A 26,008-nucleotide genomic window follows, 5' to 3' on the forward strand; every position below is an offset into this window, starting at 1 on the left:
GACAAAGAATTTAGAAAACTATTAAAAATGTTGAACCCTCGATATGAGATTCCTTGCCGACAAACTATATCTAAGAATTTGATCCCAAAATTATACAATTTAACTTTAGAAAATTTAAAAAAAAAAGTTGAAACTGCAAAAGCAGTTTCGTTGACAACAGATGGTTGGACTTGTGTAAATAATAAAAGTTATGTTGCAGTAACAGCTCATTTTATTGATAAAGATAAAATGGTGTCTGTTTGCCTTGGTTGTGAACATTTTCCTCTACAGCACACAGCAATTAATCTAGCAGAGTATTTAAAAAATATAACAATTGAATGGAAAATCAATAATAAAGTTGTGGCTGTTGTAACGGACAATGCAGCAAATATGGTTTCAGCAGTACGTCAGTTACATTTTCGACACATAGGATGTTTTGCTCATTCCATCAATCTTGTTGTTCAAAACTCACTAGAAAACATTTCAGAAATAGTTTCAAAAGTAAAAAAAATAGTCGAATTTTTCAAACGCAGCAGTAACGCATTAACAAAACTCCAATCAACACAAGCTCAAATGGGTTTACCTTTATTAAAATTGAAGCAAGATTGTGTGACGAGATGGAACTCGACATTTGATATGTTGAAGAGAATTATTTGTAAAAAAGATGCTGTAATTTCAACATTAGCCCTATTACAAAGTAGTATTGATACTTTGACTCCAGAAGAATGGGATATAGTTGATAAAGCCATTCTTATATTACAAATTTTTAATGAGGTTACAATAGAAGTTAGCTCAGAAAAAACTGTATCTTTATCAAAAAAAATAGTTTTAGTTAGTTCCACGACAGCAACTGTAAATACTTATGTTGACGATATATCTTTGCCTCATGCAGTTCATCAAATGGCAGTTTCACTGAAAAATGAACTACAAAAACGGTTTAAAGACATTGAAGAGACTGAAATTGTGGCACAAGCATCAATCTTGGACCCTCGATTTAAAAAGTATGGTTTCACTGATGAAGTAAAATATAAAAACGCCTATACAAATTTAAGAACACGAATAGGAAACATTCGATTACCGTCAACACCATCTAACAACCTCGAACAAGCACCAACAACTTCAACATCACAACCTCCAGTATCTTTGTTATGGAAAATTTATGAAGATAAAGTTGAGAAATTCAAATCCACAGTGTCATCAACTGCAGCAGGAATAATAGAGTTAGATAAATACCTCGGAGAAACATTAATTGACCGTAAAGATGATCCGTTAAAATGGTGGTATGAACGAAAACATATTTATCCTCATCTATATGAATTTGCTATGAAGCGCCTCTGTGTGACAGCAACTAGTGTTCCTTGCGAGAGAATATTTTCAGAAGCTGGACAAATTATTACGCAAAAAAGAAATCGCTTGAACACAAAAAAAGCTTCACAGTTAATATTTTTACACAATAATCTTTCTTAAACCTTTTATTATAAAAAAGTTGTATTCTTCTTCTTTCTCTCTGGGCTTTTACAGGCCCTTAAGGCCCATCGCCGCAACAACATATTGTTTCCATTCTTCTCTATCATTTGCACTTTCTTCTGCGTTTCTTACGTTCAGGAGTTTCAAGTCTTCCTTTACTCTATCCACCCATCTTTGTCTGGGGCGTCCTCGAGGCCTCTTAGTGTCGGTTAAAATTGTATTATCAAAACTGTATTTAAGGTGAAAAAAAGCAATTATTTATAGTTATTATTTTTATTTCTGTAATATGTAACTAGTAACCACTAACTTACTAAATAAACTATCTAGTTGATGTTTTATTTTTCTTTGACAAAAATAACTTCCATTACGGATTATAGGTACTAAAAGTACTAAAAGTACTAAAGGTACTAAGGTACTAAAAGTATTTCATCTGATGACCATTGGTCACGGTATCACAAGTTAATATAATATTTTAAGAAATAAATTACATTAAGTTCAAATTATTACTGTTTGTTCAAATAACAATGTGTAGTTAACAAGCACAATTTTCAAATATCATATCAAATTATCAAGTATCAAGTATCAACTATTTTTTTTTTTTAATATTATCAAAATCACCTAATCAGTAACTATAGCAGTCATGTACAGCTGTTTTTGAGATTTTGGACGTGAACTAAATATTATTATCTGAAGTTCACGATATCACGATATCACGATCACGAACTATTTTACAATTTACAGTGAACAGTGAACACAATGTGACCAATTTATTTTATGAACTGTGAACTATTAGGTTACATGTACTGAAATAGTTCGGAATAGTTCATCAAAGTGAATAGTTCAAATGAACTATTCGTTCACGAACTTAACATCTCTATAATTAACTACTAAAAAAAATTAGAAAAAATATCAATTACTATAGTCATTTATAATTTTAAAAAAATAATAATAATTAATAGATACTTAAAATAATAATAAATAGATATAAGTTATATTTTATGTATTTAATTTATAGCAAATTAAATAGCAAATGCTAAATAAACAGTAATATACTAATATAGTAATATAAAATTTAAATAATATATTTATATATATATATAAATCATTTGTAAAAATCAAAATAGAATTTTAAATTTTAAATTTATGAAATTTATATTGGGGAAAAATAAATTAATTAACGTGACTGTAAAATAAATTAATTTGTTAAATTAGAAGTTACTTAAAAAAAAAAGAAACTCGTTAAGTAACTTAACTTTAATTTTTTAACTCGTTAATGCCCAGTCTTAAGTCAATAGGTATATTTATCGCTACACTCAGAATCTAAAAATAGTAATTTAAATTACTCCTATAAAGTGTTTAATTAAAAAAATATGTCATTGTAAAATGTATTCATAATTATTATTAATTAAAAATTATCATTCAGAATCAGAAAAATTAAGTACCTAGGTATTTTTATAATAACAGTCCAAAAAAATTATTATTATTTAAATACTACGTTTTTAAAATAATATTTATTTATTAATAAAAAAATATTAGGTACATTTGAATTAGTTAAGCTGGATAACTAAATTATATAAATGAGTTATAATTTATAATAAATAATAAATATAATATAAATAATATGTCCCATAGTATATCAATCATGCCGAGAAAAATGAGTATACCGTTTGATGATATAGTTGAAGCCCTCAATATACAAAAATACAATTTTTGACGGACATAAAATGGTAGTTGGTCCAACGCATCCAATTTGGGCAGATATAAAACAAAAGTTAAATGGAGAAATATCAGAGAAATCTCTATACACTATACTAAAGTGTACCTAATAGAAACGACGTGTTAAACAAAATGCATATAAAACCACGCGATGATGCTATGATGAAGAATGATACAAAAATGACATTAATGAATAACGATTCAAGTGATTTTCAAATTGAAAACAGCTTTGACAATGATATTGAAAATATTAATTTTAAAATAACTTTGAGCAAAGAAGAATGGGCAGATATATATGGTGAAAAAAAGTATCAGGCAAATAATTCAAGTTACCTAAATCGTAACTAAAACTTTGAATCCTGGAAATGGACATAAATAGTTCACAGCCATTTTTGGGAACAAACCAAAATTGCTTGCACAATCGTTTATAAAAGGGCTAAAATTTACGATTCTGGACTTCATTTCTGTGTATTTTACGGTAAATGTAAGTTATGTCACAGTGAATTAAAAGGGATATTAAATGTAAAACCACCAGTTGATAATAGAGCTATATTCTACTGTACTTATAAAGGAAATTTTCAACAATGTCACGAAAATCGAAAACGTCGAACCCCCTCTGAAAAAAAACAATATTATACTAATAAATTAGTGAACGAGAAAATGTCAGCTGATATGCTACGTAGATGTGAAGCGAATAATTTAATGGAGTTTGGTGATGATGAAACCAGTCATTTACCAACAGAAAATGCACTGAGGATATTAAAATGCCGAGTAATAAATCAACAGCAAGTGGACGATGATCCAGTTTTAGCACGATGCAAAATGAAGCATATGCATAATGCATCCATACTTAAATATAATTAAAGACATTAGATATGATCGATTTTTCGTTCATTATTGGACCGCTCTTGAAATTAATGTGTATAGACAGTATACAAAACATAACAAAATAACTACAGTATGCATCGACGCAACCGACAGTTTGGTGAAAAAACCGACGTCAGTAACCAATAGAACCACTAAAAGTATTTTATTGTATGAAACTATGAAATAACTGTGCATGATAAAAATATAATAAAACAGTATTCGGTGAGTCACATGCTTTCGGAGAGACATGACAATAATTCAATATATTATTGGCTTATAGAGTGGATTCGAGATGGAGCTCCGTGTCCTAAATAAGTAGTAACTGACATGTCTTTAGCCCTAATGGTAGCTGTAGTAAGAGCATTTACACAATAAAATAATTTAAAGAATTATATATCTGCATGTTTCAAAGTTTTGAAGAACGATGAGGAAGATTTGCCAATAAATTTTGTTAGATGTGATGTTGCACATGTAATAAAACTTGTGACAACTTGGAAGCCTCTTCAGTTAGTTGACAAAAGAGTAAAAGATTTTATAATCCGCTCAATAGCACAAATGATACTATCGGACAATTGATGATATGAAACAGCTTTTACAAAGTTTCTTTTGTCTGATTTTCGGTAAGACTGATGGTTGCTTAGAACAGCGGTTCCCAAACTTTTAGGATCACGGAACCCTTAGGAAATAGTTTGTGTTTTGCGGAACCCTAATGTCTTTACTTCCAACTCAACCCCATTTTTTTCTAAAAAAAAAACAGTACTACAAAAAATATTTTAATGATATTGTTAATGATTATTGTTTATTACAATTCGTTAAAAAACAATTTTCAATTAAAATTTTATTTATTTAAATAAAAAACATTTATTATTTAATTATCACAAATATTTATTTAAAAAAAATTATAATTAATTGGATTTTAAAATATACATACTATTAATATTTTTAGTGAGAAGAATGGAACTGTTTCATTGTTTAATTTACAATATTTTTAAAATTAGGTTTTATATCTGAAACTTGAATTCGTAGGTCTGGAGCGGCATTCAATTTATTTCTGTATTTATTTTTTGTATACGCAGAAGAGGAAAAACCAGCCTCACAACGGTAGGTTGTTACAAACGGTAATAGAGTAAAAATAGCTTTTTCAACTAGAGATGGGTACTCGTCCTTAAGTTCAATCCAAAATTCGTTTAAAGATCCAGATTCAAATTTCTGTTTTAAATATGACATGCTTTTAATTTCAATTAACTGCTCATATTCGAGCATGGATAACATTGCAGGTTTTTTTTGGTTCACAAAAGGGTTTTGTATCCAATCAACGTCATTATTAGTAGCAAGAAAATACTGAAACAATGATTTTTCGAGGTTTTCCAAATGTTCGATAACAATTTTTTTAATATTAGTTGTTAGTTGCAATTCGTTTTCCTTTAAAAAAATCCATCAAGAGAGGAAAGCATTCAAAATTTTTCTCATTTACACATGATATCCAAAAGTTAAGTTTGTTTCTAAATGCTATATTTTTGTCTCTGACCACGAATGTTGTTATTGTTTTTCCTTGCAAAGACTTATTAACTTCATTCAGTTTACTGAATATGTCTGCGAGATAAGCTAATTTTATAAGCCATTGGCCATCATGTAATAACTCGAAATAACTCATAGATATAAATAGATTTTGTCCCGAAAAAAAATATCTTTAAATCATCGCGCAGTTCAAACAATCTATTTAGAACCTTTCCTCTTGAAAGCCATCTGACTTCAGTGTGAAGAAGAAGTGAATAATGCTGACTACCCATTTCTTCACATATTTTTTTAAAAAGTCTAGACTGGAGTGGACGACTCTTAATATAGTTTACAATACATACAGCCTCATTAAGAACTTGTTTTAACTCCAATGGCATTTTCTTACTAACAAGAGCGTGGCGATGTAAAACGCAATGACTACTGTGACATTTTGGTGCGACATTTTTTATCCTTGTTATGGTTCCTTTAATTTTTCCAACCATAGCTGCAGCTCCATCACTACATATATCGATACATTTAACCCAATCAACCTGATGTTTATTCATATAACTATCGATGACTTTAAAAATTTCTCCACCGGTGGTATTTGTGTCCAAAGGAGTACAAAGCAATAAATCTTCTTCGATAGATGTTTCAAAAATATACCTCACGAAAACAAGCAGTATTGAAAGTCCAGCAACGTCAGTACTTTTGTCAAGTTGAATAGCAAACATGTTACAACTTTTCAACCTGTTTATTAGTTGATCTTCAATATGGTCCGATATTTTATGTATATCCGATCAGATATAGTGTTGTTGGAGCATTGAACAGTTGCAATTTTCTTAGCAGCCTCTTCTCCAATCATGCAGCGAACTATTTCAGTCATACATGGTTTAATTAGAGATTCAGCAATTGTATGTGGTTTACCAGCACGAGCAATGCTGTAACTCAAAATAAATTATGCTTCTGTTGCATTTTCACTGTCGTTTTTCGCGTATTTATGTAAGGCAGACAAGCTGCTATTATGTTTTTCTTTACGGTTTTTAAAATAGCCCATTTCCTTGTTCATCAAATTTGGATGGTTGGTTTCGAGGTGTCATTTAAGTTTTGCAGGTGCTAAAGAACTGTTCTGAAGAATTACCTTACAAATAACACATTGTCCATCAGGCCTTTCTACAGTATCAACAGGAATAAATCCAAATTGAAGGTAGGATTCATCGTATTTTCTCTTTTTCGAAGGTTTTAACTCAATAATTTCAGGTACAACTATACTTTTTCCGAAATATTACTATGAGAATTATTTTCAATGACATTAGTAATCTAAAATAAATTAAATAATAATAATGACAATATAATATTATACTATATAATTATAATGATTATAATAACAAGACTGGAAACGACTAAAAATTAACTAATTTTATTCAAATTTCTTACCGAACAACTAGGAATAGCATCTTTCAATATAACTTGTTGAGATTTTGTTGATGAAGACGCCACAGTCTCATCAATATTATTAATTGTTGTTTTGGCCAACAACCATCCTGTTCTAAGCCAATTATGCATGGCAAACTTTTTATTTGTAGTTATGTTGTATTTATAATAAATAATAATTAATAACGCAGTAACAACGTACACGAAGTATGTCGTATGACCAGTGGCGTATTTATGGGTGGGGGAAACCCCCCCCCCCAAAAAGAATTATTGAATGCGTCTGGAGACCTTAAATTTTAAATATATCAATAATATAATAATAATTATAGTAAATTATAATAATAAAGAAAAAAAATGTCACATTTAATTGAGTGTTCAATTTTATTTATTTATTATTATATAAAACTATTTAGTTTAAAACTTTTAATAAAACCAGTGTACAATAATATTAGGGTTTTCGGCTATGACAAGTTGAAATACGGGCAAATTATAAAGAAAAAAGATTACTAAATACTAATCATTTTTATTATTATTAGGCCCGGATCACACTATGTATTTTATCGGTTGTATACGTTTCCGCAAATTGGGCCCCGATAACGCGTTTTATATTATATTATAGATGTTGCAGATTTTATCTGTGTATTATTATGTTATTCGTGACGAATGAGTGACACACAACGTGTGGTTTTATTTTGATTTTATATTTGGTAGTTAATACTTACGGTTACCAATTTATACAGTGAAATGGAGCCATTAAAAAAAAAAATAAAGACTTTAGATGAACCGATTTTACTGACTTTAGTCAGACCGATGAAATTATTGATGAATTGGCAAAGAAAAAAAGAAAACTAGATTTTATAATATAATTTGTGATTTTTAATTTTAATTCTAAAATAACTATAGTTAATATAAAAATAAGTTGAATTGAGTTTAAGTATTTTATACTTTCTAATTTATAAATTATTTCATTATGATATGACACCCCCCCCCCCCTAAAAAAATTGTAAATACGCCACTGCGTATGACAACTATATGCCAACTGAGTAATAATCTCTTAATTTTAACTCATTACGATTACGGATATAATGTATCAATCGTATCGAACGCGAACGCGTGTACATAAGTTATTTTTATAAGTTATCGCATAATTTACTGGCAATCGCGTTGACACGCTTATCTAAATTCTATAAATCTACGTCGTTAATGACAACGTCTATAGGTACATGAGTGTTATAATTTTATTCTGTTCAATTTCAAGTTATTTGAACCTGAGCCTTTGTTGCGCCTGTGACAAACAGTGTGTCTGTTTGACACCTGTCTTGTCACCCCGCTGACTATCCGACGCCGACGTGCGCTTGCGCGAACTTTGGCGACCGGCGTCGCTGACCACCGGTTGTCCATCGCCTGTTTTTTGTCTTTTACACACCGCCGTCCGGGATTGTTCGCCGTGACCGCGGGTGTTGGTCGTTGCATATACCACGTTGTTGTCGTGGTCGACCAGAACTTTGGCCGTACATTTGTTCCGATCGCCGAACCCCTTTTGCTATATTGTTGTTGTGTGTGCGGGGGTGATTCGCAGACATCACCCGTTGCGTGCTAGTTGCACGTGTCCACATTTTTCGTCTACGTCTGTTTCACGTCGCGGCGTTGTGACGCGTCTTGCGGGAGGTCGGCGACCTGTCCACTGCACAGTTGTTTCGGGACCTGTTTTTGGAGACATCGCGGAAATCGTCGTGGGATCCCGACGCCAACCAGCTGTGATCGGCGGTATCGTTTAATCCATTATATTATTATTATTTATATTTAGTAATCCATATTGCACATCTGTTGTGCCTTTTTATGTTTTAATATTTAATCTTATTGTATATTATTATTATTATTATTTATATTGCAAGCGTTCGAAGAGACGTCTTCGGCGTTGTAACATTTTATATTCTTTATATTGTGTGGTGACATTTCACTTGATTATTATATATATTCTTTGTACCACAATCCATTTTTGCTTGTTCTAATTTTGCTCCCACACATCCGCGAGTCGTTCAGCAAACTGCTTATGTAAGTGCTGACGGCGCAACACAAGTACATACAACAAATATTTAATAACGATATTATACTATAATAACTAGGTATTATTTAAATTTTAGGTGAACTTTTTTTAAATAATATAAAATAATATTTTTTATATAAATAATCCATATATAATATAAAATAATTTTCTCAACATCACATACATCTGACGGAACCCTTGATAGTCCGGCGGAATCCTAGGGTTCCGCGGAACACTCATTGGGAAACGCTGCACTAAGGAACACTCAGTTCCAACTACTGCCGTAGCCGTGTCAAATTGGCTCCCCGCAGAGGAATCACAAGTCAGAAGTCAGCGTAAAGGTAAGAGTTTTATTCACGCTGACACATACCTCGGAAAGATGCTTATTATATTAGTATTAAGTTATTTTAGCCAGGTCTGTGTTTTCCGGTTAGCTAGGATTCCCGAGTTAGAATTACGTAAGAAGTATTCTGGTACGTCGTACGTAAGGGGAATTCCGTCGCGACCGCGATAACCGTGAACGGCTGTGGGAAGTAATTATAATATAACGTTATATAACACTACCCCATCAAACACTTGTCTTTCGTCCCGTGACACTACCGCAGATAACAGCGCAGCGTACAGGTGAGAATACTCAAACCGGTACCGCTGCCGTCATCGTAAGCCGCCGCTGTCATCAGCCGCCACCGTGCACCACCGTTGTCAACCGCCGCCGCACGCTGCCGTTTGCGATGCCGGGCGGCCGGTACTCGTCCGGGCCGACCTGTCTTCCCGTCCCGCCCTACCCCTTTGAAGGTGGGAGAGTTGACTATGTCGGACCGACTTTGCCCGTAGTGGTGGTTGATAAGGTGCAGACCGGTCTTTGCGGTGCCTGTACTTTGTACTGGCAACCGTAACGTACCGTGTCATAACTATAGTCTATTCAGAATAAGACCGGACCTCGGCGGCCGAGTTGTGCGCATGGGCGTGGCTTATTTCTGCGGCTCGGCCTGACACATTTTATATACACATTTTCTGCTTTTTTTCCTAACTGTGTTTAATCATGTTTACGTGTACTACGTGTGGACTACAATATAATTCAAAATCAGGTTTTTATAAACACATGAGGACTAAACACGAAAAAGAAAAAAAGATATATAAAAAAAAAAAAAATTAGATCTCATAAAACATATAAGACATGAAATGCAAATTAACACTTTGAAGCACGAACTAAGATATACAGGACTGGAAACGATATGGTTGGAGGGTGTGAGAGGTAAATCCTCCTTGATTTATAAATCTTTATAAATCTCCCGCCTTTTTCATGCTTCGTAATATATATAATTATACAATATTATAATATATTTTATACCTACCTAACATATTATAATTATAATTCATAATTTAATTGTGTCTATGTTTATCTTGATTTTGATGACTAGATGTTCAACATTTTTAAGATAGGTTCATGCTGAATATTTTTTATGATTTTAATTTTATTCTGTTTATCTTAAATTACACACAACTATGGTAAGGTGTTGTGTAATAAATTGTCTTTCACATAATGAAAAAAATTAAAAAGTTTCATTATTTACGTTACCAAAAAGTCCAAATATTCGCAAAGAATGGATCAGCATTCTATCTGAAGTTAATGGTAACGATATATTATCAACATCACGAGTGTGCGAATTACATTTCAATAAATGTGATATATCTCGGACATATTCGTGTTGGAGCAGTACCAGTTCTAAAACCACTCTAGAGTCAACTGAAGCAGCAGAAACTAAGGAAGTATAACTTAAATACTTACATACTTATATTGTTCTTTTATAGTTATTAGTTGTATACTTAAAAATATTTATAAATTTCAGGATTTTTTACACACAACTATAAAGCCTAAACTAAACACTAATGCAATTCCATCAATATTTGTAGTAAAATATTCACAGAAAGTTCCACAATCTCCAACAGCTTGCTGTAAAAAACTTGATTGGTCTGATGAGCCATTTACAATTAAACCTCAACCATTGTCTTTAAATAAATCAATTAGTGACTATAAATCTCAAGAGACTAGTTTGCAGGTAAGTATATTTTATCACACAAGTTATTATTTTTTTTTAAATATTGAATTTATCTTTATTTATTTGATTAGGTGGGTTTAATTGACTCATTCAAAAGGTTGTTGGAAAATGTAACCAACATAAATTTGCCTATTGGTTGGAATTATTTTTATGACCAAACAGCAGTTACTTATTATTTCATAAAACATGAATGTATTCAAGAAGTAAAAGCTGTAATTGAATGACAAATTGTTTTAACATCAGAATCTATTATACATTTTTATGCTTATGACAAATTAGTTGATAAAGAACAAATTTTGATTAATTTACTATATCCATTTAATTTAACAGACATAGAAAGAGTTATCATAATATTTTCCCCAAAAAAAACTCTGTGTGGGCGGACCAAATGCACTAAATTACCCAAGTAACAAGTTAATAATAATATAAAAATTTTTAACATTTATTTCACAAAAACTAAATATATATTATGTATACAATTTAAACTTTAAAGATATCACCGATAGAAATTCTAAATTAGAAATGAACAATGTTTGGCTTCATTTAAATTGTCCCCGTATAATTTCTATGAAACGGAAGAGGAGTGTACAATGTCAAAAACTATTAGCAAAATTTCGGATTAATAATAGTAAATTAAAACACAATGCTAGAAAATGTATTAAAAAACGAATTGAAGGTTCACTTACACCCAATAGAAGACTCTTTTATTATGGTATTTTAAAAAACAAAATAAAACAAATTAAAACAAATTAAAGGTATGTACATCATATTAAAGTAGGTATAGTTTTATTACAACTTTTTCATAATACAAATTAATTATAATTTATTTGAATCAAGATATTTGTCAAAAATTGAAGACCTTAATAACAAGCTTGGAACTTAACAAAATCAAATGAAGTACATAACAGATACTTCTTTTGAGATCATAGTCAATAACAATAATTTAAATGAATCACAAAAAAACATAGTTCAAGAAATTTTTAAAACAAGTAAATTGAATAATTCAAAAAGTAGAAGATATTCTGAAAACTGGATTTTGCTATGTGTTCTTTTTCATATTAGGTTTGAAAATATGTTTAGTGTTTTTTTATTTTAATATTACATTTTTATTAATTTTTTGTACTTTGTTTTAGATCATCGGCTGCGTATACATTCTTGAGAGAGCAAAATATTTTACCTCTCCCATGTCCTCGAACAGTTCGTCGATATTTATCACTTATTAGGTCACCCTGTGGTTTTGATGAATATTTTTTTTAGCTTTTTAAAAAAAAATTATCATTGCTATCTGAAAAGCAAAAGCATGGAGTACTTGCATTTGATGAAATCATGCTTCGTGAAAGTTTAGGAGTAAACTCAAACACACTTACTTATAGCGGTTTGGAAAATCTGGGCAATTACTTATCATCTGACCAGACAGGTATTGAAATGAAAGCTAATCATAGTTTAGTTTTTGTATTTCAGAGTTTAGGATCAAATTTTTGTCAGCCAATAGGAGTTTTTGCTGCAAAAGGTTCAATTAAAGGTATTTAACAGTTGTAAAATATATACTATTATATTTATTTATGTATAATGTGATATTTTGTAATTTAAAATTTTAATAGTAGTTAGTGAACAAAATACATTATTTTTTTTTTTTATGTGTTCATATAATAATAATAATAGTACTAAAATAAATAGTTAAATGTTTGTGTTATTTTATGTTATTTATTATATGATATTTTATAGTAGTATTCTTGTCTAGTAAAGCATGAATTATGTTCAGTATGATCTGATTTTTAACTTAAATAACGTATTGAATTAATTTAATAAATTATGTAGACATGTAGTAAATTTCTTGTATTACTTTGCATTTAATGTGATAATTTATGGTTTAAAATTTTATAATATGTACATACATTATACAAATGTACCTATTTATATATTATGTTAAATGTATATGTTTATTGTGAAATATATTTAAATTTATAATTAAAGCTTGTAATTTGTATGTTTTTATGAGTTCCATATGATACTAAATAATAACAGTAAAGTGAGGGTAAAACTCTTTCATTTGGTTTTAACTTTTAAAGGTGTAGTCCTACTAGCTCAATTGATAATAAAAGCTATATCGCTTCTTGAAGCTATTGGTGCCAAAGTTGATGGCATTGTATCTGACGGAGCTCAAACTAATAGAAGAATGTGGTCAGAATTTGGGATAAGTGGCGAAATTAATAATGTTAAAAACTATATAGTTCACCCAATAGATAGTAAACGAAAAATTTTCTTTTTTTCTGATGCTCCATAATTACTAAAAAATGTAAGAAACAAGCTTCATGATAAAAAATTTCTCAGGGTAAATATAATTCTTTAATAAGTATACAAATACTTTATACAATAAACAAATAATTAAAGGTGCATCCAAATAAGCCACAATTAAGCTGGTACCATTATAAAACTGTACATGAACTTGATATTTCACAAAATCCTACCGTTTGTGTCCAAGAATTACACATAGACATTTGAATTTGGATAATTTTTCTAAAATGACTGTGAAATTTGCTTGTCAGGTAAACATATTAGAATCATAAAAATTATTAACAGGTACATTTTTGTATGCTTAAAATTATTTTTAGAATTAATTTTACAGGTATTAAGTGATTCTATGGCGAAGGCGATACAGTTTTATAGAGAAAATCAAAATATTGACATACTAAAAAACAGTGAAGAAACTGAGAAATTCACATTAATTTTTAACTCAACATTTGAAGCTCTTAATCGAAAATATCCTGCTGAAGGTATCAGGAAAAATAGCAAAGATTTTGAAGTCTGTAGACTATATTAAACAGATAATTTTATTTCATTTTTATATCATACATTTTAGGTTTTAAATGACACATTACAGTGGTTAGATGAATGGGAAAATTACGTTATTAATGGAAAAATTCATAAAGATGAATTTTTAACTATTAGTACTGCCAACGGATTACGCGTAACATTAAGCTCTACAATTGGCTTAACCCAATACCTATTAGAAGATTTCAGTTATGTGTTAACAAATAAGATGAATGAGGATCGTCTAGAGGTTAAGAACTTTTTTGATTCAAATTTTTTTCCAGAATATTAAAATTAATTTAAAAATGTTTTTTGTTCAATAGCAATTTTTTGGTTTTATTCGGCAAGCCAATGGTCCAAATGATCATCCTACTACTATAACATTTCTACAAGTTTATAAACTACTTTCAGTTTATTCAATACTTAAGCCCCCCAAAACTGGCAATTGTCAAATTTTAGATTCATCAACACCAAAATTAACAATAGGAGACATATAAGAAATATTTAAATCTGAACCATCAGAAAGACATGAAAAAATTGAAAGGCTAAAATATTTATTAAATAATATGGTCACCGAAAATAATTGGAATTCAAATGTAGATGTTGCATTTGAAGACCATAATTACTGCATACAGACTAAAGCAGCAGCGAAAGAATGTGTGATTTATTATACATGTGGTTATCTATGTAAGCAAATACAAAAACACACAAACTGTATGAATGCTTTAAAAGGTAGCTTTATGTTTTATTTTACTTATTATTTATTTTTGGTAAAACATATATGTTATTTACAATTTACTAATATTGAACTCTAGGAAATGACTTGGATGTAAAACAACCTGAAGCTGCATTTACTAATTTGAAAACAAGAGGTTACCTGACAGCGGCGTATCCAGGATTTTTTTTAGGGGGGGGGGGGCACACACTGTCTAAAATTTTACCATATATACTACCTACTTCCAATAACAAAAAAATAAAATAAAGCAAATATTTAATGTTTTTAATGCAAATAGTTTATTTATATTTTCTGTCAGTCATTATGTTAATATGTATACATAATAACAAGGGCGTCTCTGGCCCTGTTTTTAGGGGGGGGGGGCGACTTTTATACAATTTTTTTAAAAAAAAGCAATAATATAAGTATAATCAATTTATTAAATTCTAATTTATAAGTGAACATAGTAATTAGTAACTTATTGCTGGTCAAGTCATTTTGATCTGCAAATTTCATTCATACAAATTATTTATAGGTAAAAAAAAATACAAATATGTAACCTTTAGTTAATAATCATAATAATAATAAAAAAATCTAATTATAATATTTTAATTAAGCCCCCAAGTAATTATTTATTTTTATTCTATAAAACAAATTCTTTAAAGCGTTTGTGTTCTGCAAACCGATCTATTATTTTCCATGCATCTAATTCTATATCGCGATGTACATGCAACAGTGCCAAACCAGTCAATCTTTCCTGTCCAATTTGACTTCTTAACCAAGTTTTTAATCTAATAAACATTAAATCATAAAGCAATAAAGCATAAGAAGCATGAATAAGCAAAAATAATCAAGACTTACATAACATTTCAATTAATCTATTATTATTTTTTATCAAACTTTATGGAAGTACCTGCGTAACGTCGAAAAACTCCTCTCTGCGGAAGCAACACTTACTGGCAAAGTAGCTAATATTATCAGTATTTTTCTGATCCCGGGAAATAGTATTTTATTACATTGAGTAATTGATTCTAGTACGTTTTCAGGAATTGTTTTACCTATAATTTTATAAATTACTATTAATATAAATATTTATACTAATAATATATTAACATAAAGACAAATATAAATCAAATACTTACATTCATTTTTACTTTCAATCCATTTGGTTTTCCATAGTTCTATTTCTCCTTGAAATTCTAAAATATTTATATCCAAGTATGCATAGTGATTTGTTACAGCCTGAAGAAGTTCGTGTTTTTTGTCATTTGATATGTTTAAAACATTGGATGGTATAAGCAGCATCAATATAAATGTTGTTTTAGTTTTTGTACTAAGAAAACGTGACTGCAAGTCTTCTGAAATGTTTTCAAGTAATGGAATATATAAAACTCGACGATAATATTCTTCTAGTGATTGAGCAGGAGTATTAGATCTTTGTATTTGGCGTTTGGCAATTCTTGGTAATTTTAAATCAATGTCCAATTTATTCATAACATTCTTACTTTGTTCAAATAATTGTGAAAAGTCCGATTCACAATTAGATCGTTTTCCAGAGAGGGTAAGTATAATACCATCGATTATATCAGATGCTTCTGCAATGTCTCTATCGTAACTTTGCAAAAGTCTACTGGCTGGTAGTGTAACACTTAAAACGTCGGTTAATGCAAATAAGGTAATAATAAAATCACAACAAGTTACAGCCATTAAAAGTGTTTTAGCTTTTGACGAAGAAATATGGTCAGTCCATTCAGATATGTCAGTTAAACTTTCTATAATTTCTGACAAACAAGACTGAAATTCAAAAATGCTAGTATGACGTTCAACCCACCTTGTTTCGCATAAACTAATTATGGAACGTTTGCATTCTTTAAGATTGTTCTTCAAAATAAAATTTCGCTTTGATGATAATTTAAAGAATGATATTATTTCTTTTATAATACCCATTGTATTTCTTACAAGCTGTACGTCTGATGACTTTGAAATTGATAAATTTAATGCGTGGTTAGAACAGGGACTGTGTACAGCATTTATACAATGTTTTTGGACCTGTTGAACATATAATGAATCACATTTGTATATATTTTTTATTTATTTTACACCAAATAATACAATAGTTTCATTATTAAAATTTTACAACAAAATATTTTATACTCTTAAGAGTGTACATTAAAAATAAGGTATAGGGACTTTACATAAAAGGGGTGGGAATCATTGAACATACAACTCACGGTTTTTCTTGCGGTGCACTTCTTCGTGGTAGCTATGACTTGTAGAAGTCTGATACAGCGTGTTCCGTCACTGAATGGTGGCAATTTCTCACTTTGTAGTTATGTAGGAGGGACGGCCAATGATGGTCGTGGATAGACTGTAGCACTTCCGTGTATGCCGGTGGTGTGAATACCGGCCGGCTTGTGCAGTCTATAATGTAGCTGTTCAAGTTGTAGTGAATCGTGTCCGTGTATAACGGTGGTTTAATACCGTCCGGCTCACAATCCCACTACAATTAGCAAGGAGCAAAAGGGGGGTATCGAACCAAGGTTGCTGGCTCCTATTTGTGCTATCTGTAGCCCAGATTTCCTTAGCAGTATGATGATTTCAAATTCACGAAATTAATCATTTTCTTCGATGCATATCATTATTTGATTGTGTGAATCCTATAGATTTCAATCAGTTGAATTTAACTAGATAAATAATTTAGTTCTACATTCCCGGGTTTAAAGGGGAAATCTGGTTTTCCAGTCAGGCGGCGTATGTTTCCAACGTATTTACTCTTCCGCGCTATCTATGTTGTGATTTGGAAATGTTATACGTGCGATTAGTAGTTTGCGTCGATGGTACACAAGAGCGCGCGTCGGTAGCGTTATATATATTGGTGTGTGACGAGCCAAGAGAGTTTGCCACTTGCCTTGGACACTCTGTTTGTCTCGTTACAAACAGCACCACGAAGTTGAGAGATCATGACCGAACATCCATCTGTTCCAATACCAACACAGTTTTCAAGATCTAGTGACATGCTTTTTAAAATAGATATTACAATATCTCCTAATTTTTCTCCAGTCAATTTGGGTTCGTTTGAAGTTCTTCGTCAACATTTGCATTATCATAAGATTTATCATGACAATTCAAAAATCCAACAAATCGTTCAAAAACTTGATTTTTTTCATCGATATATCTTAAAATTAAGCTCATTTGAGAAATATGAGCTATGTCTGTGGTCTCATCAAATATAATACTGTAATATTGACTTTTTTTTATGTCTTTTAAAATAATCGTTAGTATTTCTTCTTTGCAACATTTAATCAATTGATCTTGTGTGGTATGTGAGATATATGTTGCTTTTGAATGGGCTGTAAGCAAGTGATTTTTTAAGCAATCATCCCCAGATCCAATACGGAATCTCAAAAGTTCACGAAAGTTGCCTTCGTTAACTACAGAAGATGATATTTTAATTTCATTTAAATTATGTTTATCAGTTAAATTTCCTTGGTCACGGTGTCCTCTAAACGCAATATTTTGGCGGCCCAAAAATATTATAGATTCGACAATTGGCTTTAACCGATTTCGGTTTTCAGTTACTTGTCTATAACGTTCGGTACTTAATAAATTATCTACTCGTTTGTCGGGACAGAAATGTGTTCGTACAAAATCTTCAGAACGTAAGATAGCATTTTTGTGATATTCATTGTTACTATGCGTTTCCAAATCACCATGTTTGCCTAGTAATTTAGCATACTTCTTTAACTAATTTTTTTAATTGTTCCGTATTTTGTTTTCCACCAGTATTTTGAACTAAGAACAATTTACAGTATAAACAAAAACAACCAGATAATGACTCCGAATAAACAAGCCATGGAAATTGTTCAAAATGGTTATACCTCAAAAACCGTTTTTCTTCTTTTCCCTGTTTTTTATGAATTGAAAACGGATATTTAAAGCTTGGGGTTGGTTTCCACTTATTTTCCAAAAGTTTTATTTTAACAGTATCTTCAATAACATGTGATGAATTAATATAATGGCCGATATCATTACTAATAACTAATGAGGAAATATCATTTTCTACCTCAATATTACTAGTAGTTACTTTATTATAAGTTGTTGTTGACGCTGGTATTACCTCGGATATTACAACTGTATCATCGGCATCCGCAGTTACCACTGTAGAATTGGAACTATTGTTCTTTTTTTTATTACAAAATTCTAAGAGCGTAGACTGTTTTCGTTTATTCATTTTAAAAACGTACCTATATTATTGACATTCACAAAAAACGTATTAGTCTATATAATATTAACCAATAACTACATTGTAATACACAACCGTCAACAGCGTTAACCAGATGATAAACGAAAAATATAAACTGTATGATAAATTGATAACCACTAATCACAATTACAATCACGATATTTCTAACCGTCATAGACCAGTTTCTGTTAACCATAGACTTCTCACTGTCTAGTGCGATAAACAGTGTTGCAGTGTCACCATATTTTAAAATTTAAAATTATTTAACTATATATTCTGTGTACATTTTGTGTATCATAATTCATAAGTCGTCATATTATCACGAAAATATTAAAATAATAAAAAGAAAAAAAACAGAGGCTCAGGGGGGGGGGGGGCGATCGCCCCATCGCCCCCCCCCCCCCCAAAAAAAAATACGCCCTTGCATAATAATAAATAGTAATGGTAATTTAATAATAAAAACGGGTTAATCTCAACAAAATTATGAGTGTATAAAACAATAGTAACAATTGTAAAAAATTATTTTGACCAATCTACGAGTTGCAGTTTTCTTGGGGCTTTTTTTGCAAAATCCTCAAGGATTTCAGTTTCTGAAATGACATCTTTTTTATTTATGTTTACTAAAGCTAATCCATTTAGTCTATTTTCAGTCATTGTTGATCTTAAGTATGTTTTCAGTCGTTTTAAGGTAGAAAAAGTACGTTCTGGCGTAGCTGTTGTAACAGGAAGAGTTGTGAATATTTGTAAAAGCAATTTAATGTTAGGCACAATATCTGTACAATAAGGTAAAGTCTCAATAGCGGTTTGAGGTTTATTCACTGTGCTATTTTGTCCATCGTCTTTCCATTGATTTTGCCATATACTTAATTCAGCCTTTAATGTAACAATTGCATTTAAAGGAAGATCATTTTCGTATATTTTTGCAGCCTCTAAAATAGTTTTAGTATCATATTTATTGAAATGTGATGGGATTAATCCTTCAAGTGGAATAATTTCTCTTAGCCTTTGATCAAATCGAGTTCTTAATTCACATATGATTTGGTCAAGAAATGGAATGAATATAGTTATTTTGTAATAATCTTCCGGATTTGTAACGATCACATTAGCTCTTTGATTTTGTTTGCCAGAAAGTTGAGGTATTTTAATATCGACATCTATTTTAGAAGCAATTTTAAGTACTTCATTAAATATATTTTTGAAATGACTATCAACATCTTTACGAATAGATTCTAAAGATTCTCGTACATTTATAACATCATTTAGAGCTTTTGATAAGTCTTGTTGTTTACTTTGAAGAATTTGACTTAAATTTAATGTATAAAAAAAATAAAAACTGCTACTTCTAATGAAACAAGAAAATCGTTTTTTCTGATTGCACTACCATACATCGCTGCTTTACTTGATGAATCTGATTTACTACTATTATTTTCATAGTCGTCTAAAGCTTCTATGATGTACAAAAACAATTCTTTGAATGTAATTAATGCATCATGCCTCTCAACTCAACGAGTCTCACATAATGTCTTGAGTTTATTTTTTTTTATATTATTTTTTTCATCTGACTCAATTATAGATTTAAGTTTATTGACACGTATTGCAGAAGCAGAAAAAAAAGTTGAAATTGTAGAAATAATTCCATTCATATTTTTTATTGCGGATACATCGCATGCTTTGGATAAACACAAATTGAGAGAATGGTTAAAACAATGGGTGTAAAAAGCTAAAGGTTGTTCTTTCAGAATAAGAGCTTGAACACCATTTATCCGTCCAGACATGTTACTACCACCGTCGTAACTTTGGCCTCGAATATTTTCAATATTTAAACCTATAGAAACTAGCTTTTGTTCGATTGTATTTTTAATTACTGTACCAGTAGTTGAAACCATTTCAATAAATCCTAGAAAATCTTCTCGAATAACCCAAGTCGTTACGTCGACATAACGAACGCAAATTGTCATTTGTTCTAGTGTAGAAACATCAGTTGTTTCATCACAAAGTATAGAATAGTATTTGGCTATTTTTACTCTTACAACTATTTTTTTTTATAACGAGATTACCTATTTGTACAATTCTTGGATGAAGTATCAAAATGTGATAAAAGATCTTTGTCACCACTCTCTACGCGAAACGCTAAAAGTGCTCGTAGGGTACCCTGTTCACCGGACAAACAACTGTTACTTATACTTTCTGATGCCATTGAACCACACTCTCGATGTCCTCTCAAAGATAAATTATTTTTAGCACAAAAAATAATAGTTTTGACAGTGGGAATAAGTCGTTTACGGTTGTATTCAATTACTTGCTGTTTGTGTTTATTCAACAATACGTCTACAGATTTTTCAAATCCACTTTCCGTGTTACGTATGAAATTATTCGCCTTTTGAGCTGCGAGAAGATGATATTCTTTTTTTTCGTGATTTTGTAAATCAACAATTATATTTTTATACTTGACTAACGGTTCTTTTACTAATTTACCTAAACACTAAAAGCATATATCTGTATTAAATAACTATAAAAATTATTAATTCAATTTACCTATTTACTTTTTACCTGATTTCCTCCGGTAGTCGAAAAAACTACACACCATTTACAATAAGCACCTTGTTTAATTACGCTATAAGCAAGCCATGGAAATGATGGTAAATATTTATATTGAAATTTTCGTTTCCGTTTACCTTCAATACTTATAGGAAAATCGTAAAAAGGTGGCGGTATATATGCATTTTTCAAGCAAGCAGTTATTTCAGAGCTATTCAAAGATCTACTAACTACAAAAGAAGCAATATCGTGCAAATTATGAGTTGTAGTTGAGGCAGAACCATGCAATTCTTTATTCTAAAATATTAAAATAAATATATATTTTTTTATTTTATATACAATCAAATGTATATTGACATATTGTATTCATAATATACTAACATCTTCTTGGCTATTTTTTAAATTATCCGTAGTAACTGCGTCCACATTACCAATAATTGAGGACTAAACATGAATCAAATAAAATAGTAAGACTTAAAACTTCAAAAGTTGAATTATATATTATAATAATACAAAATTATATTCTTACCGTGTCATTAAAATGTTCAACTTTTTTTTTCTTCGTGTTAAAAATTGAATATAACATAGTTCTCTTTTCAGACATACTTGTTGCTACTTAGTTTATAGTTTTGAATACAAAAAAAAAAATTACTGCTAACTGAATAATTTAATAATTTACACTATGACTATACTCGTGAAATAATACACATTTTACGTATTTTACGTTAACGATACGGTTGTAGATTTTCTGATTATTGATATGTGATAACTGATTACACTATTTACACAACGAATATTGTGGTACGGAGATCGTTAAACTGTCCGTGTCACCAAAACAGCTGTGTAACTACTCACTAGCGCCCGTTGTAACTAGAACCACGTTAGTGAAACATGATAACGGTAAAAGTGATTACTGATAACTGAATACTGGTATAAGCATATTATTGTAGTATGCGTTCATTGCGTATTTGCGTTCATGTATACGAATAAATTTAAATCTTTAAAACAAAATCTAGTAAATACGACCAACGAGGGGGGGCCATGGCCTCTGTGCCCCCCCTGGATACGCCACTGTTACCTGATATATCCAAATCACAACGTTTTCAAACTAATATCAGCCATAGAGGAAGGTTATGTCAAACATAGTACAGATTCAGACGTTTTTAACAAAACAATTGATTATGTTCTTGAAGAACATGGTGATTTACTGACATTTCCTTGTAGTGATCATAAAACTGAAATAATGACTAATATTTTCCAATACTACATCACTATGAGAATGAAACAGTTTACTTTGTCACAAAACAAACAATTAAAAAAGAAAAGTTACAAGAAAAAAAAATTATCAAAACTTATTACTACATAATAGGTACTTAATAAATTATTTCCATTATATTATATACTAAATGTCTAAATACAATTACACAATAAATTATTACAAATTATAATAAATATCTATAATATATATAATAATAATATTTATATAATAAAATTATAATAATAACTAACTGTAAACTCGGAATTCGAATAACGGCCGCCGGCCAAGAGAGCGCTAGTGTTGATTAGAACCGAAATTCCCTCGTCCCCCGCACAATCATAATATTAACGTGTACTCGTATCAACATTCGTTTCCAGTCCTGTATATCTTAGTTCGTGCTTTGAAGAGTAAACTTATTTGCTTTTTCGAAGAATGAAATAAAATATTTAGTTCGTTTAAGACTTACCAGTTACACATAAATATAAGACATACGGTGGATATTAATAATGACACATTGAACTTTGAAATATTTGAAGGTAATAATAATGTTTACAGTAGTTTATACATAATTAAATATTTAATAATTAATATTACACTATGTAATTAATTTAACAAAATTTAATCTTCTAAAACTACCAATAAATGTTTAAAAAAAAAAAAAAAAAAGTTAACAATATAGAATATTCATACTATTACTGTCATAGATAATTTTATCCAAGGAGTTCTGGCAAAGTTAGGAAATCAATGAGAAAGTAAAATTTAAATAAGCATATTAATTTGAATTAGGGTAAAAGAAGCTTAAAAAATGGTGGATCAGTAAAAATAGGAAAAATATGTCCATCATATATTAAATTACACAAGAAGGACAATCAATTAATTGTAGAATACAGCAGTACTCATTTAGGGCACCAAAATGAAATTGGAAAATTGAGATTAACTACAGCTGATAGAGCACAATTGGCAGGTAGTTATATAATTTTATTTTACTATATTTTATTCAGTATATTATACTATTGTACCATTTATACTCAATGATAATACTCTTCAATAGGTAAGTTATCTATGGGCGTTCCAATTCAAAGAGTGTTAAATGATGTTCGAGATTCTGTGGAAGGAACGACATTGAAGCGTTTACATTTAATAGAAAAACGAGAATTGCACAACATCAAAAGGGACTACAATATTAACAAATGTTTTACAAAAAGACATGAAAATGATTTAATGAGTGTTCAATTATGGGCAGAACAGTTAGCAAAAGGTAGTTATAATCCAGTTTTGTATTTTAAACACCAAGGACAGGATGATGTTGCAACACATTTAGGAAAAGATGATTTTTGTATCATTATTATGACTGATTTCCAAGCTGAAATGCTGGTCAAACTTGGAAATGACAAAATCTGTGTTGATGGGACCCATGGTTTGAACAGTTACAGTTTTCAGCTGTACACGTTACTTGTTGTAGATGAATATGGTAATGGTATTCCAGTGGCATTTTGTTTTAGCAATAAATCCGATACTACTACATACATATTATTTTCAGTGGCATTTTCTCTGGGTGTGCAAGTCGTGTGTTAACGCCTTATTTTGTCACATTGATGTGTGTAATAATACTAATATTGTAATAGTGTAATGCATATTACATAGTTATATAATTATATTTACAAGATCTTTAGATAATTATTTTGTATGTGCTCTTATTGTCTATAAATAAAAATAATAATCAACTAATAAACTATTTTTAACTCAACCGAGTCGACCGTGTACCGACAGTTGCAGCACTTGTAGCTACGACGGCGGTCGATAAGATAACGAAATATATAGGTATTATGTTGTGTAGGACGTTAATTTTTTGATCAACGACTCGTGGTCTCTAAAATTCTATAATCGTAATTTGTCGTGATATTGTCGGCTAACTTCGGTGCAATGTGTATACTAAACCAAGGCGTTGAAAATGGAATTAACGTCTAGCCACAACTCAAATAGTTTGTTACGGGTTGCCTATCCAGTATCCTTTGTGCATCAGTTTATTGGGTTAATGATTTTAATTAAAGACAGCGATGACAGTAAGGTATTAATTTTTTTTATAGAATACTCTTTTGTCACTATACGTGCTGTATAGTTTTTATTATATTACTGGATAATATTGTTTAATTTTAATTAAATTAAAATTATTTCATTTGTACTGCAATATGTATAATCACAGTGAAGTTGTAAATCGATTAAAACAAAAATGCTTTTCAAGACTTTTATTTGCTGAAAAAAAAGTCTTAGTTAAAAATGGTAGACCTTGTCCAGATCTTGACATTTTAACAACAGTAAAAATTAAGAAGACTTGATAATGCGTTATGCACTCGACATTTTTGTAAAGAACTTTATGATATATCTGATTGGTTATGCGGTTGTGAAGTATCTAATACATTTTTTTGTTGGTCTTGTTTATTATTTTCTACAAAAAAATACTGTTTGGAATGATCAAGGGTATGGTGATTTAAATCATTTAAATACAGCTGTTAAAAAACATACTGAATCAGAAATTCATGTATCTGGATATTTTAAACTTAAAACATTTTTATCATCATCAACTGCAAGGATTGATACATTATTAGATAAACAAAGAAGAATAGATATTCAATTACATAATGAAAAAGTAGCAAAAAATAGAGAAATATTAAAAAGATTAATAAATGCAGTACGAGGTGTGGCAATTAAATAACTAGAATGTGTATCTAGCTTCTATAGTATTAACCCTGATACCTTGAAAATTTGTTGACTTAAAGTTCACGAGATTATACACAAGTTTGCCAAGTTTGATAGTGATCGGTGTTTTATTTTATGCTCTACGATTTTTGAAAGTTAGTAGTGTAGTGTCGTGACGTACAAAAATGTGTGACGTGAAAAACGGGGCAACGAATCGTCATCAAATTTCTGGTGAAAAACCGGACGAAATTTTTCGTAAATTGCAACGTGTGTTCGGTAATGATTGCTTATAATAACTATGTGTGTATGAATGAGGATCACGTTTCGCATCAGGTCGAGAATCAATGCAAGATGACGCAAGGTCAGGTGGCCCTAAAATCGTGCACATTGGGCAAAATGTCGAACGTTTAAGTGTGTTGTTGCGGACAGATCGACGTCTCACAATCCGAATGATGTCTAATGAACGTTCTTAAGCGATTGTGTCATAGAATGTCTCGTGTGAGGCCGGAATTAGCCAAAAATGGTTAAATGGTAAAATGGGGTCCTTCACCATGACAATGCGCTTGCACACATCATTAAAACTTCAACAGTTTTTGACCAGTAGGAACATAACAACGCTCCCCCACCCACCGTACAGCCCTGATCTGGGTTCACTGGACTTCTGGCTATTTCCATAGTT

The 26,008-nt window shown here is 30.5% G+C and overlaps 3 protein-coding genes and 1 pseudogene across 3 annotated transcripts; 2 read left to right on the forward strand and 2 right to left on the reverse strand.

Annotated features, from left to right (window-relative positions):
• Positions 1–228: 228 nt before the first annotated feature.
• Positions 229–1,446, forward strand: LOC132925769 (E3 SUMO-protein ligase ZBED1-like). The gene has a single exon (XM_060990135.1). The coding sequence runs from the start codon at positions 229–231 to the stop codon at positions 1,444–1,446; it is 1,218 nt and encodes a 405-aa protein (XP_060846118.1).
• A 48-nt stretch (positions 1,447–1,494) lies between these two features.
• Positions 1,495–6,260, reverse strand: LOC132925770 (zinc finger BED domain-containing protein 5-like). Its single transcript, XM_060990137.1, has 3 exons — positions 5,889–6,260; positions 5,147–5,451; positions 1,495–1,675 (listed from the first exon to the last, which is right to left on the reverse strand). Exons 1-3 carry the CDS (start codon positions 6,258–6,260, stop codon positions 1,495–1,497), a joined length of 858 nt encoding a protein of 285 aa, XP_060846120.1.
• Positions 6,261–11,959: 5,699 nt separating this feature from the next.
• LOC132925771 (uncharacterized) lies at positions 11,960–13,569 on the forward strand (annotated as a pseudogene).
• Positions 13,570–14,949: 1,380 nt separating this feature from the next.
• Positions 14,950–17,609, reverse strand: LOC132925772 (52 kDa repressor of the inhibitor of the protein kinase-like). The gene is made up of 5 exons (XM_060990138.1): positions 17,502–17,609; positions 16,553–16,642; positions 15,736–16,474; positions 15,507–15,651; positions 14,950–15,384 (listed from the first exon to the last, which is right to left on the reverse strand). The coding sequence occupies exons 1-5, from the start codon at positions 17,607–17,609 to the stop codon at positions 15,237–15,239; spliced, it is 1,230 nt and encodes a 409-aa protein (XP_060846121.1). The 3' UTR covers positions 14,950–15,236.
• Between the last annotated feature and the right edge of the window lie 8,399 nt (positions 17,610–26,008).

Source organism: Rhopalosiphum padi, chromosome 3 (assembly GCF_020882245.1).
Source record: "Rhopalosiphum padi isolate XX-2018 chromosome 3, ASM2088224v1, whole genome shotgun sequence".
NCBI lineage: Eukaryota > Metazoa > Arthropoda > Insecta > Hemiptera > Aphididae > Rhopalosiphum > Rhopalosiphum padi.

Bases quoted from the DNA above. Each gene is read 5' to 3' on its own strand.
- LOC132925772 (XM_060990138.1), bottom strand. From the start codon at position 17,609: ATGTCACTAGATCTTGAAAACTGTGTTGGTATTGGAACAGATGGATGT. The intron at 16,475-16,552 runs GTAAGAAATACA...TTTATTTTGAAG, and splicing joins AGTCATCAGACGTACAGCTT to AACAATCTTAAAGAATGCAA. The intron at 15,652-15,735 runs GTAAGTATTTGA...ATAAAATTATAG, and splicing joins GATTGAAAGTAAAAATGAAT to GTAAAACAATTCCTGAAAAC.
- LOC132925770 (XM_060990137.1), bottom strand. From the start codon at position 6,260: ATGTTTGCTATTCAACTTGACAAAAGTACTGACGTTGCTGGACTTTCA. The intron at 5,452-5,888 runs GTATGTATTGTA...ATTTTTTTAAAG, and splicing joins AACAAGTTCTTAATGAGGCT to GAAAACGAATTGCAACTAAC. The intron at 1,676-5,146 runs GTTTGTAACAAC...CCTTAAATACAG, and splicing joins GCTATTTTTACTCTATTACC to TTTTGATAATACAATTTTAA.
- LOC132925769 (XM_060990135.1), top strand. From the start codon at position 229: ATGGTGTCTGTTTGCCTTGGTTGTGAACATTTTCCTCTACAGCACACA.